This window comes from Mytilus trossulus, chromosome 2 (genome assembly GCF_036588685.1).
Source record: "Mytilus trossulus isolate FHL-02 chromosome 2, PNRI_Mtr1.1.1.hap1, whole genome shotgun sequence".
In the NCBI taxonomy this organism is placed as follows: Eukaryota; Metazoa; Mollusca; class Bivalvia; order Mytilida; family Mytilidae; genus Mytilus; species Mytilus trossulus.
Window position 1 is genome coordinate 96,524,634 of NC_086374.1, and position 15,428 is coordinate 96,540,061.

At 32.3% G+C, this 15,428-nt stretch overlaps 1 protein-coding gene across 1 annotated transcript in view; it reads left to right on the plus strand.

Annotated features, from left to right (window-relative positions):
• Window positions 1-15,428, plus strand: part of LOC134708455 (uncharacterized) — a 38,282-nt gene that overhangs the window by 9,569 nt on the left and 13,285 nt on the right. The window contains exons 6-12 of the mRNA XM_063568983.1: window positions 2,675-2,845; window positions 4,108-5,269; window positions 5,738-5,821; window positions 6,691-7,074; window positions 8,093-8,178; window positions 9,981-10,048; window positions 10,785-10,909. Of these exons, the coding sequence (XP_063425053.1) occupies window positions 2,675-2,845; window positions 4,108-5,269; window positions 5,738-5,821; window positions 6,691-7,074; window positions 8,093-8,178; window positions 9,981-10,048; window positions 10,785-10,909 (2,080 nt within the window). The remainder of the gene's footprint in view (window positions 1-2,674; window positions 2,846-4,107; window positions 5,270-5,737; window positions 5,822-6,690; window positions 7,075-8,092; window positions 8,179-9,980; window positions 10,049-10,784; window positions 10,910-15,428) is intronic.

A 15,428-nucleotide genomic window follows, 5' to 3' on the forward strand; every position in this document is an offset into this window, starting at 1 on the left:
TTACATGGTTCATTAGACAATTTTGAGATTTTTGTGGTTTTGTTTGTTTCTTGGATTTTCTCAAGTAAAAGGGCCACAATATATTGTGTACAGAAAGATTGTCAGGTGTACATGTCTGATTGACAAGTTTCATTTGACCTTGATCTGAACTTAATTTTTGGTGTGACAAACGTTAAGACTTGATGGTTTTGTAACCATTTTGTCTTTACTTGGTTTACTTTCAGAAATAAGGCCACAATAATAAGTGTGTGGAATGATTTTAAAGTGCACATATTTTTATGTTAAAATTGAGAATGGAAATGGGAAATGTGTCAAAGAGACAACAACCCGACAAAATAAAAAAACAACAGCAGAAGGTCACCAACAGGACTTCAATGTAGCGAGAAATTCCCTCACCCAGAGGCGTCCTTCAGCTGGCCCCTAAACAAATATATACTAGTTCAGTGATAATGAACACCATACTAATTTCCAAATTGTACACAAGAAACTAAAATGAAAATAATACAAGACTAACAAAGGCCAGAGGCTCCTGACTTGGGACAGGTGCAAAAATGCAGCGGGGTTAAACATGTTTGTGAGATCTCAACCCTCCCCCATACCTCAACCAATGTAGAAAAGTAAACGCATATGTTGCACTGTTATACCACTGTCCCAGGTTAGGTGGAGGGTTGGGATCCCGCTAACATGTTAACCCCGCCACATTATTTATGTAAGTGCCTGTTCCAAGTCAGGAGCCTATAATTCAGTGGTTGTCATTTGTTTATATGTAACATATTTGTTTTTCATTCATTTTTAAAAGGTCCAAGTGAGCTTTTCCTATCACTTTGCGTCTGTCATCCGTCGTCGTCAACTTTTACAAAAATCTTCTCCTATGAAACTACTGGGCCAAATTAAACCAAACTTAGCCACAATCATCATTGGGGTATCTAGGTTAGAAAGTGTGTCTGGGGACCGGTCAACAGACCAAGATGGCTGCCATGACTTAAAATAAAACATAGAGGTAAATGCAGTTTTTGGCTTATAACTCAAAAACCAAAGCATTAAGAGTAAAATTGTTCATTAGGTCAAGATCTATCCGCCCTGAAATTTTCAGATGAATCGGACAACCCATTATTGGGTTGCTGCCCCTGAATTGGTAATTTTAAGGAAATTTTACTGTTTTTCTTTATAATCTTGAATATTATTATAGATGGAGATAAACTGTAAACAGCAATTATGTTATGCAAAGTAAGATTTACAAATAAGTCAACATGACCAAAATGGTCAGTTGACCCCTTAAGGAGTTATTGCCCTTTATAGTAAATTTTTAACCATTTTTTTGTAAATCTTAGTTATCTTTTACAAAAATCTTCTCCTCTGATACTACTGGGCCAAATTAATCCAAACTTGGCCACAATCATTATTGTTAGGGTATCTTGTTTAAAATATGTGTCTGGTGACTCAGCCATCCAAGCAAGATGGCTGCCATGGCTAAAAATAGTACATAGGGGGTAAAATGCAGGTTTTGGCTTATAACTCAAAAACCAAAACATTTAGAGCACATCTGACAAGGGGTTGAAATTGTTTAACAGGTCGAGATCTATCTGCTGATAAATTTTCCGATGAATCAGACAACCCATTGTTTGGTGTCTGCCCTTGAATTGGAAATTTTAAGGAAATTTTGCTGTTTTTGGTTATTATCTTGATCATTATCATAGATAAAGATAAACTGTAAACAGCAATAATGTTAAGCAAAGTAAGATTTACCAAAAAGTTAACATGACTGAAATGGTCAATTGACCCCCTAAGGAGTTATTGTCCTTTATAGTATTAAATTTTTTAACAATTTTCATTAAATTTTTATTAACATTTTCCACTGAAACTACTGGGCCAAGTTCATTATAGATAGTGCTAGTTGTAAGCAGCAAGAATGTTCAGTAAAGTAAGATCTACAAACACATCACCATCACCAAATCACAATTTTGTTAAGAATCCATATGCTTCCTTTGTTTAATATTCACATAGACCAAGGTGAGCGACACAGGCTCTTTAGAGCCTCTAGTTTATTGCTGTTCTTCATGTCAAAGTCACAGTAAAACTTCAATATAGAGCAAAAGAGCTCTTCTCACTGCAAGTTTAAGACTGCTTATAGTACTTATATGAGAAGATGTTTTTGGGGTAAATTGACGATCACTACGTATACACAAATATGAATTTAAGATCAAAGCCATGGAGTAATATCAATAGAATAAATCTGCCAAAAAACATCAACATTAACTGTCATAAAAGAGGGACAAAAGATAACAGAGGACATTCAGACTCACAGATCTAAAATAAACTGACAACGCCATGTCTACAAAAAGAAAAAGACAAATGGACAAACAATGGTACACAATACACAACATAGAAAAATAAAGACCAACATGAACCCCACCAAAAACTGGTGGTGATCTCAGGTGCTCTGAAAGGATAGGCAGAAACTGCACCCATTGTGTTGCTCATGTTATTACAAACCCAATGATAGATTTCTTGTGAAACTATCATTACTCATTACTTTTATTTGAAATTTAACATCTTTACCATCAATAATATCAACTGGTAATCATCATGCTGACATATATATAATTAAATTCATCTTGTGTTGTTTGGTTGCTACCTATTTTATTCATATTACATATCATTATCTGTTTTTCAGTACCACTGATGATGTTGCTAATTCTCCTAGACTTCGGTACACCCATGCTGAGTCTCCTAGGACTCCTACACCTCCACCACATGTACCCCCAGCACCAATACATCTGATGTTGCCAACAATGTATGATGAAGAAGAAGAGGACGAGGATGAGGATGAGCTTGACACAGAGAGGTACACATTTTTCTGTTTGCAGGGATAAGATGCACTCTATTTTCTAGCCACTGGCTAGTTAGCAATGTTTGTTTCAATTTGTATCAATTTTAAGTACAGAAAGACTGAAGATCCATGATTGATAGGGATAACTTTTACAAAAGTCTTCTCCTCGGAAAGTATTGAACTGATTTGAACCAAACTTTTTGAATATTCCTTTCAGTATTTATAAAATTTACCCAAGATTTTGATTCATCAACAAACATGACCACCATTGCTAAATATAGAACAGTAAATAAATATGTAAAATTGATCAGGTGGAGATTTCGAAGTTATTGTCCCTGAAATATTTGTTTAAGCACATAATTCAAAATTATAGATTCTAATAGTTGAAAAAGGTAAAATGCAGAACTGGTTTACTGAGCAGAATAAATTTACAATGAAAATTCCAGGAAAAATCATGTTTAAGATTAAGAGTCTTAAATTAGAAATAGAATCAGTGAATCTACCATGTAAACATCTTTGGGATAAAATCACTTAATGAAGGGTCATTGCCCTTGATACATGTTTACCAATCATTGGTTTTGTACAAATGCTGTGTAATGAGTCGGAAGATGCACACTGCAGAAATGATTTTTATGCCCCACCTACGATAGAAGAGGGGCATTTTGTTTTATGGTCTGTGCGTCTGTCTGTCCGTCTGTTCGTCCGTCCGTTCGTCTGTCTGTCCCGCTTCAGGTTAAAGTTTTTAGTCAAGGAAGTTTTTGATGAAGTTGAAGTCCAATCAACTTGAAACTTAGTATACATGTTCCCTTTGATAAGATTAAGGTCTTTCTAATTTAAATGCCAAATTAGAGAATTTATTCCAATTTCACAGTCCACTAAACATAGAAAATAATAGTGGGAGTGGGGCATCCGTGTACTGTGGACACATCCTTGTTACTTATTAATATTGAATCATTCTGAAATGATGTTTCTCAAGTGTCTGCTACAGTACCTCATGAGTAATTCTGGCTCATAAAGCCTCTAGTTCAACTGCAAGTGAAATTTAATGTTTCATTATAAAGCAGCACTGGCTCAGATTAATTAAGAAAACCATAAAACGTTGAAGCTATTTTATCTTTTTGTTTAAAGAATAGAATAAAATCTGGTAAAATTGGTACGCATGAAACTTCAGAGTGTACTTAATTTTTCTGGTTTTCCAAATGTATATGATTTATGTTTTACTGATTTCAGAATGTCTTAATGTTTTACTGATTTGAGAATGTCTTTATGTATTGCAGGTTATTAACAATGGCAGAAGAACACATACATGCTGATAAGAAGTCTGAATCTATCAATGACTTCATAGAGAAAGTGTCGTCTGCTAATCATTGTGTAAATGACTTGCCTGGATACACATTTACCCATGTAAATGGTCTAACTTCTAAGGAAAGCAAACTTGAGATTCATGCTAACGGTGAAAGTGATGTGGTCTCATGGGAGAAGGAGGATGTTAATGATTCATATGATTATTCTGATTCTGAATATTCGGGACAGGTTACTAATACCCCTCGGAGTGACATTGACTCAAATCAACCCCATCCTTTAGAGAAAGTCTCAGTAAAATTCAGTGAAGATAGAAATGTTACAATTGACATTACCCCTAGAAATGCTGGTCATAAAGTATCTGAATTAAGTAGAAAGAAACCAGAGAAAATCCTCGAATCAGAAGAGCTTCAATCAGTTTTGTCTGTTTCAAGTGCTAATACACAAGAAGTTCCTTTGAGTTCACGCAATAAAACAGTCTCATTAACTGAAATGAAACATGAGACAAAAACAACGAGAATTTTAACTAACAATAAAAGTTACACCAGATCAGAAAAACCGAAAAATGAAAATCTGGAATTCAACTTCAACTCTAATGATCATAAAAGGTGTGATAAAAGTTTCAGCAATAGACCAGCATCAGCATCAAGTAATAGACCAACTACGCCATTAAGTTCTGTCACTGTTGCTTACTGTGATTTGGATAACGCCAAAAAGCGAAAGCGTTACCGTGGACTGAAGAGTGAGAAAGATGTAGTAACTTTAGTTCAGCAGATGCAAGTTTCAGACAGTGATGAGGAAAAACAACAGGAAGTCATTACACCAGATAAATTAGAACCTTGGATGACAACAAAAACCACATCACAACCTTCAAAAAATTACTACGAGCTTTCGCGTCAAGTAACTCAGTCAAATGTTAAAGCACCGAAAAAGGAGAAACTTAACTCTCATTTGGTTACTGGAGCCCCTCTTGTCAAAACAATCAAAACAATAGAATTGGATGAATCTGGCAATGATATGAAAGAAACAAAAGTTCAAAGTCATATTGATAAACAGACTAATGAATTATATGAAAAAGATCGACAGCTAAGGGAGGCAACTAGAGTTAGATCAAAACCTAGACCTGTTAGTGAAATGGTATGATTTATAGTATTTGTTGTGTATTCAAAGTAAAGGGTGCTATTGTTAGTATCCAATTTAATATAGTCATATATGAAAATGGTCTACATATTTCAAGGAAAAGAAATAGCTACTAATTCATGTTTATCATATGTCCTTGTGAATTTCACTTGATTTTCACTTGTATAAGTATGCTAATAAATATATGAAGACATGGTATGAGTGCCAATTAGAACAACTCACCATCCAAGTCACAATTTGTAAAAGTTAGGTCTTCAACACAGAGCTTTGGCTCACAGCAAATGATAAGAATGTTTTGTTTTGACGATTTCAAGATCATATTCTAATTGCTGGGTTTGTTGTTTTAAAAAAAATTGAACTTAAGAATGAGTCCTATGCATTGAATATAAATTTTAGATAAATCTGAAATCATTTGAACTTCATTGACTTTGATTCTGTTTGTAATGTTAATTGTTTCACTTGTAGATAAACAGACACCGTAGTGTAAAAAAAGATAATGAAGTCCTGAAAAATGGCCACAGCACAAAACCAGAGGAAAGTCTTAACAAGGTATTGAAACATATGGAATGTGGTAAGATCTTTTATTGCATAGCAATATAATATTTCCCACAGAAAGTAACTAAAAGTTTGGGTGCATTAAATTCTAATATTGCACTAGTCAATATATCTTCAAAATTCATGACGTCATCAACGACAAAATCTTAGTTTAAACCAATTTTTACTTTCAAATATTATATTACTATACAATAAAAGGGTTTTCACATGAATATTGGGGAATATTGTCCCTGGTAGAACATATATTGCACTTGCAAGCTCGAGCAATATAAAATTCTACTTGGAACAATATTCCCCAAAATTCATGCAATAACCTTATATTATGGGGAATGATATATCTAGACTCACCAAGTCAGGTTAAAGGGAAATAACTCAAAGTTACTTGAAACGTGCCAACGACATTGATGAAGTTACATTATAAATGTTTATTCAATCTCTAATATGTAAAATAAATAAAATGTATGAAGTGTCCAACTATGTCAGTGTATCTATTGAATATACTGATACTGTGCTTAAAATTAAATTTCATTACAAAATTTACAAAAACAGTGTTTAGTAAGATTATGAGGTTCTAACTTTTTGTTGTATGTAAACATCTTAGGCTGGCAATTATTCAGATGTGAGCCTTCATGATTGAGGTAACACCGGAAAATAACTCAGTGTTATTTTGATTTTATGCTTTGGGTTTTTTTTAATTTAAAACGCAACATACTTCCAGAATGTTTTTGGCCTCTTAATTTTTAGTTTTATTTGAATATATCGAAATGAGTCCGTGAATTATAAAAATTATATCATATTTCAAAATCTCAATTTAAATTAGTATTTCTAGACTTTTGATATGATGACAAATTTTTTTCTTCAAGGTTCAACGACCATTTTCTGCACCTTCATGGCGAAAACCTACACCAGCATTTAAAGAGAAAAGGCCAACACATGTGACTGAAACAAGAAACCAGACAATTGCTACAGATGTAAATGACAATATAACACAAAATGGAAAATCTTTGAAGACAATGGAGATGGCTTATGAGGAACATATATGTATTGGTTCGGAAACAGATGAGGAGGACAAAATGTCTGAATTAAGTTTTGGTCCGGAATCAGGAAGTGAAAATGAAGCAGATTTAAAAACCTCAAAAGATTTAGAAATTGAAAAAATAATTGAAAGACATTTAGGGAAACCATCACAAACTGTGAATTTATCCCCGCCAGAAAGCTTGCCGCCAAAAACTAAATTATATAAGAAGGTGAGTGCTTTATTAACATACTGCATATTCTTTTGTTTCTTGCTTCAGCCATTTTAAATAAGGATATGATTCTGGTCTCTCAACTGACCCTAATTTAAAGGAACTGACCCTTTCTTTTTTTTTTCAGAAAAAAATATTAATAAAAAATGGTTAATTTTTGCTGTGATTGGAAAATGCTCTTCTGTTAGCATGTCCAGAAATTGTTTGGGTCTAATTAGATGAAAAAGCTCTGGTGATTACAAATGATAAGTATTTAAATGTTGGTCAACTCAGTTTTTAAAGAAAACTGTAGTGTCTATGTTTCACCATATAAATATTTATACTGATCTAAAGGAAAATAAAAATAAGCTACAATACATTGGTAGTCATGGTAGATGTAGTTGCACTTCTCAGTTTTGCACATGACCAGGGTGTGCCACTAGCATATATAGAATGATGTTAATCTAATGAATATAAGCAATTTCAACACTGAACCACTTCACTGAGGAACACTTACATACGTTTATACAAAGTAGGAAAAAGAGGAAAAATTTACAATTTATTTTATAAAGCATTTAAGGTGGTACCCAACACTTTCACTTAAATTAATTTGACTCGTTTAATTTTCATAAAATTTGGACAAAGTATTTTCTTTGACCCTTTAACAAAAATATAAAAATTTCAAAAATTTTGAACCAACTATTTTATCAGAAAAATTACAATTTTTATATAGCAGTTTGACAAACACCAATTTTGATAATTGAAAAGCTTAATATTCCCTTAACTACACACTACACAACGTAATTAAAACATTTACCTGATTTTACAGAGTAATCTCCCTGTAGTGTAAGGTACCAAATGACCTTAAGTCAATCTGGGTCACTGTTCGAAATATATTGGTTTTTTTTTTCATTCTAGCAGATGATGGATAAATCTCATACTACTCTTAATTACTTTATAAGGACAAATCACTTTATAGCATATGTTATATTGGCTTTATGATATCATTGTAATTTAGTTTATTTTTATTGTGTTGTAGCCACCTAAATCTTTATCAGAAAAGCCAAGTCCAGGGAAGAAATCAACTGCTCATTCACATGGTCACTGTAATTGTCCAAAAGACAGGTAAAATAGGATTGCATATGAATTTTGCTAGAAGTACAATAAAATAAATTTGAACACAGATAAAATGGAATTATTTATAGCAATTTCTCTAATTTGTCAATTTATCCCTTTCTGCACCCATTGTATAAAAGAAAATTAATCAACGTGTGGGTCATTTGATCTCAGTTCTTCATTGGTTAAAATCCGATTATGACGACGAATTTTCTTGCTTTCCTCTGAATTTCCTATTGTGACGGCATGAAAAAAGATGACCATGCCTGATGACGTGGTGACATAAATAGAACACATCTTTTTGCAGATCATTCGATAAGAAGGAATAAGTTTGCCTGCATAATGTTAGAAAATCATTAGAGAAACAGATTCCACCACCTAATCAGGGCTTCCAAAAATTTTCTGAGCCAGCCGGACATTTTATATCTGATCCGAATTTTAATCCCCAAGACTAAGTCACAAAAGGCAATTTTGGTAATCAGATGGCCATCCCAATGATTGACATTAAATTAAAAACGATATTAAACTTTACTTTGATATGAATTTGATGTTCTGACCTAAACTGTTGAAATTGGCATTGCATCATTTAAAGTGTGCACTTCAGCGCGCTAATATCTGCATTAGACTCTTTATTTGTGCAAATTGACGTTGTCAAGAACTTTATTTTCGTTTTTAAAGTCACATTTTTCAAACCGGATGTTGACTTGACAATGGTTAAACATGGACCATAAACGGATACGTAAAATCAGTGTACGTTTACATAGCACGACTGAGCGAAGAAGCTCTTTCCACGTTATTTCTTCAACAAAATACTTGAAATGAACATTAGGTACAGGTGTCAATGATAGTTTTAGAATTTTTCAGAAATGTAGGATGCATAATTGAATTTCCCACCTGTGCACATGCGCACACATGTTCTTGTTCATACAACGTAGTTCTGACGATTTTTTCATGTAAAACCTTTTTAAATGTTTCATCAAATCAAGTTTATAAATGTATTTATTATGAATTTGATTTTTTGGACTAAATCAATTAGATACAAACCTCTGAAAGGTACGAAAGTAATTGTGAATGGACCGATTAATTTATACGATGTCCGGTACTGAAATAAGTTTACCTGTCACCTGAACAGGTATAGTTTTTAGCTGTTTAACAACTAATTAGCCTTGATTAAAATTAGAAAGTATTGAAGTAAGGGTTGTTTTGATAGCAATTAATCAACATGTCACTTTTATGACCGGAAATGTATGGCTGTTAAAGGCAAAATGTTGGGTCAAAAAGATCGTGAATTATATTAAAATGACCGAAAAAACCTTGAAAACTAAAAAGTATATGACCGTTTCATGCTTTTCCCAGCCGGTCTCTTACCGGACATTATCTAAATGACCGGAATATATGACCGTTTTGGAAGCCCTGCACCTAATCTTGTGTGATACTATATTTATCCACTCTCGACAAGCCTCGCATTTTAAATTTGAAAATTTAACTGTCTCGAGTGGATGAATATTGTATTACACTTGATGCAGTGGTAGAATCTATATATTTATGAGCAGGGGCATTTGTGTCCTATGGACCCATTCCTCTTTTCTTAAGTAAACCGATTCCTCAATTATTATATTTTGTTTTGATATATTAAATTTTAAGCAAAAGATGAAAAGAGTTTTTGGTTTAATTAAAGATGACGAAGCTTGTGTTAAAATGTACTTTTATGACTTGGATGAAGAGTTGTCTCATTGGCACTCTTAACACATTTTATTTATGCTCTATTTTAATCTGCATAATATTTACTTTATCTTCATATATATTTACAGTAAAGAAGACAGCAAGAAAGTGAGCACACAAACTGTACAGCTACCTAACAATGATAAACTGTCCAATAGTAAGTAATGCTCAAGGTTAAAACATATAAAAAAGAAGACTGTGTATGATTGCCAATAAGACAACTCTTCAAAAGAGACCAAAAGACAGAGATATTAACAACTATAGGTCACTGTATGGCCTTCAACAAAACCCATACAGCATGGTCACCTAAAAATGGCCCGGAAAAGACCAATCCAAAATCTAACAATTAATGTACAAAAAAAGAAACAAAAAATAAATATGTTACAGCAACAAATCACTGAATAACAGGCTTCTGGCTTAGGAATTGCACATACATACAGAATGTGGCAGGGTTAAACATGTTAGTGGGATTCCAAACCTCCCCACAACCTGGGAATAAAAACAAACTATAAACATCAGTTCAAAAAGGCCTATAAATGTGTATCATATGCCATGCTCTAAATCCCTGTGAATCTAAACTTGGGGTAATGAATTGAACAATGATCTTCAATCAACACTTTTATTTTCTTCAAAGGACAAAAAAAAGATATAAACAAATTTAACTACTGACAAGTCTCTGAACTTTGGACAGGCTTTTTAATATTTTATAAGGCAGTGGTCAATTTTTTTTAGAGGAAACTTAGAAAACTATTAAAAAAATTATTGTTGGTGATAATATGTATAATTATGCATTTGATTTATATAAAAAAATAGTAGATCACATAAACCTCTCGGCCCACAAGGTCAATCCTATCTGTGACAGTATAAAATGAATATGTTTTTCTTTTGTCCAGAGGTATATGGTGCCTTTGCTAGAGGCAGATCAGCTCCACCTTTGCGGTCAGCTAGTAAATCCAAAGTGGTAGAACGACCAAGAACTGGTAAACCTGTATATATAACCTCCAAAAATCCTAATGATGTAAGAATTTATACATAACCTCCAAAAATCCTAATGATGTAAGAATTTATATATAACCTCCAAAAATCCTAATGATGTAAGAATTTATATATAACCTCCAAAAGTCTTAATGATGTAAGAATTTATACATAACCTCCAAAAATCCTAATGATGTAAGAATTTATACATAACCTCCAAAAATCCTAGTGATGTAAGAATTTATACATAACCTCAAAAAATCCTAATGATGTATTGAATTTGATTGATTGTTGGTTGTTTTCCGTCCAGTGGCAAATATTTCATGCATATTCAGGACGAGAACAAGTTTACAATAAATACAATAGGTAGGTTGTTACAATAAAGGCCATCTGGGATGATGGTCTGAGAAATTTGGACTGCCACTGGAAAAGGAGGGTATATTGGATAGGGACAGAAATTTTGCCTTGCAACAGGCCACCTACGAACCCCTCAGAGAGTTATTGCAAGGGTTCTTAACGTGCAAAGAGCGTGGCACTCTCTTTAAACAAGGCATCGGATTTAACGTCCCCCTTTTGACCGGACGTGACTGCGAACTTGATACATCCCGCACAGCCAAACGGACGACCCACTTCGGCAAGCGTTTTACTGCAGGTCGGGAGAAGACCAAGTGACCATATTTCTATACCCCAGTCACCCTTGGGGATGATGTATGTAAGAATTTATACTTATCCTGCAATTGTGTGTCCTACTATACAGATACAGCCCTACAGATATCGCTATGCTGTATCTGTATACTATACATATATCGCTTCTAAGCTCCGCCCACTGCCGAACTGGGTATTGTTTGAACTGTGTGACCTCAGAATGTGTATTCCACTTGCATTCCAATGACGATGACAATTGTCGATTTCAAAACTTGAATGTGTATGATTGTGTTACAAAATCAGCCATGTCAATTTCAGCATGCATGTTTAGTGAAAGTCAAGTCTGAAGCGTAGGACAACTCGTACACTTCTGTTACAAATTGGACAATGTTTTGTTTTTAATTTTTACTGTTGAAATTAGTTGTTATGTTAAAATAGATATTTATTCACCTTGAGCGATGTATTATTATTGACCATTCGAGATTCTTTTTTTGCGAATCCATCTTCAGCGTAATGTGTGATTTAGATATTACTACGCGGGCCTCAAGGGATTACAAATAGAAAATAAATGCTAAATATGTAAGTGTTTGTGTTTTTCAAAACACAAACAATTTGCAGAATTAATTGCAGGATAAAGACAATAACTGTTTAGTGTCTTTAAATATCAACTGTATTTGTACTCGGCTCGAAACAGGTGTAGTAGCTCGCTAAAAGCTCGCATACACCTTGTTTCATAGCCTCGTACAAATACAGCTGATATTTAAAGACACTAAACAGTTATTGTCTATATAACCTCCAAAAATCCTAATGATATAAGAATTTATACATAACCTCCAAAACTCCTAATGATGTAAGAATTTATACATAACCTCCAAAACTCCTAATGATGTAAAAATTTATACATAACCTCCAAAAATCCTAATGATGTAAGAATTTATACATAATCTCCAAAAATCCTAATGATGTAAGAATTTATACATAACCTCCAAAAATCCTAATGATGTAAGAATTTATACATTATCTCCAAAAATCCTAATGATGTAAGAATTTATACATAACCTCCAAAAATCCTTATGATGTAAGAATTTATACATAACCTCCAAAAATCCTAATGATGTAAGAATTTATACATAACCTCCAAAAGTCCTAATGATGTAAGAATTTATACATAACTTCCAAAAATCCTTATGATGTAAGAATTTATACATAACCTCCAAAACTCCTAATGATGTAAGAATTTATACATAACCTCCAAAAGTCCTAATGATGTAAGAATTTATATATAACCTCCAAAAATCCTTATGATGTAAGAATTTATACATAACTTCCAAAAATCCTTATGATGTAAGAATTTATACATAACCTCCAAAAGTTCTCATGATGTAAGAATTTATATATAACCTCCAAAAATCCTTATGATGTAAGAATTTATACATAACCTCCAAAAATCCTAATGATGTAAGAATTTATACATAACCTCCAAAAGTCCTAATGATGTAAGAATTTATACATAACCTCCAAAAATCCTAATGATGTAAGAATTTATACATAACCTCCAAAACTCCTAATGATGTAAGAATTTATACATAACTTCCAAAACTCCTAATGATGTAAGAATTTATACATAACCTCCAAAACTCCTAATGATGTAAGAATTTATACATAACCTCCAAAAATCCTAATGATGTAAGAATTTATATATAACCTCCAAAAGTCCTAATGATGTAAGAATTTATACATAACCTCCAAAAATCCTTATGATGTAAGAATTTATACACAACCTCCAAAACTCCTAATGATGTAAGAATTTATACATAACCTCCAAAAATACTAATGATGTAAGAATTTATACATAACCTCCAAAACTCCTAATGATGTAAGAATTTATACATAACCTCCAAAAATCCTAATGATGTAAGAATTTATACATAACCTCCAAAACTCCTAATGATGTAAGAATTTATACACAACCTCCAAAACTCCTAATGATGTAAGAATTTATACATAACCTCCAAAAATCCTAATGATGTAAGAATTTATACATAACCTCCAAAACTCCTAATGATGTAAGAATTTATACATAACCTCCAAAACTCCTAATGATGTAAGAATTTATACACAACCTCCAAAACTCCTAATGATGTAAGAATTTATACATAACCTCCAAAAATCCTAATGATGTAAGAATTTATACATAACCTCCAAAAACCCTAATGATGTAAGAATTTATACATAACCTCCAATAGTCCTAATGATGTAAGAATTTATACATAACCTCCAAAAATCCTAATGATGTAATAATTTATACATAACCTCCAATAGTCCTAATGATGTAAGAATTTATACATAACCTCCCAATAAACTAATGATGTAAGAATTTATACATAACCTCCCAATAAACTAATGATGTAAGAATTTATACATAACCTCCAAAAATCCTAATGATGTAAGAATTTATACATAACCTCCAATAGTCCTAATGATGTAAGAATTTATACATAACCTCCCAATAAACTAATGATGTAAGAATTTATACATAACCTTCAAAAATCCTAATGATGTAAGAATTTATACATAACCTCCAAAAATCCTAATGATGTAAGAATTTATACATAACCTCCAAAACTCCTAATAATGTAAGAACTTATACATAACCTCCAAAAATCCTAATGATGTAAGAATTTATACATAACCTCCAATAGTCCTAATGATGTAAGAATTTATACATAACCTCCCAATAAACTAATGATGTAAGAACTTATACATAACCTCCAAAACTCCTAATGATGTAAGAATTTATACATAACCTCCAATAGTCCTAATGATGTAAGAATTTATACATAACCTCCCAATAAACTAATGATGTAAGAATTTATACATAACCTCCAAAAATCCTAATGATGTAAGAATTTATACATAACCTCCCAATAAACTAATGATGTAAGAATTTATACATAACCTCCAAAACTCCTAATGATGTAAGAATTTATACATAACCTCCAAAACTCCTAATGATGTAAGAATTTATACATAACCTCCAAAAATCCTAATGATGTAAGAATTTATACATAACCTCCAAAACTCCTAATGATGTAAGAATTTATACATAACTTCCAAAACTCCTAATGATGTAAGAATTTATACATAACCTCCAAAAATCCTAATGATGTAAGAATTTATACATAACCTCCAAAACTCCTAATGATGTAAGAATTTATACATAACCTCCAAAAATCCTAATGATGTAAGAATTTATACATAACCTCCAAAAATCCTAATGATGTAAGAATTTATACATAACCTCCAATAGTCCTAATTATGTAAGAATTTATACATAACCTCCCAATAAACTAATGATGTAAGAATTTATACATAACCTTCAAAAATCCTAATGATGTAAGAATTTATACATAACCTCCAAAAATCCTAATGATGTAAGAATTTATACATAACCTCCCAATAAACTAATGATGTAAGAATTTATACATAACCTCCAAAACTCCTAATGATGTAAGAATTTATACATAACCTCCCAAAACTCCTAATGATGTAAGAATTTATACATAACCTCCAAAACTCCTAATGATGTAAGAATTTATACATAACCTCCAAAAATCCTAATGATGTAAGAATTTATACATAACCTCCAAAAATCCTAATGATGTAAGAATTTATACATAACCTCCAAAACTCCTAATGATGTAAGAATTTATACATAACCTCCAAAAATCCTAATGATGTAAGAATTTATACACAACCTCTAAAACTCCTAATGATGTAAGAATTTATACATAACCTCCAAAACTCCTAATGATGTAAGAATTTATACATAACCTCCCAAAACTCCTAATGATGTAAGAATTTATACATAACCTCCAAAACTCCTAATGATGTAAGAATTTATACATAACCTCCAA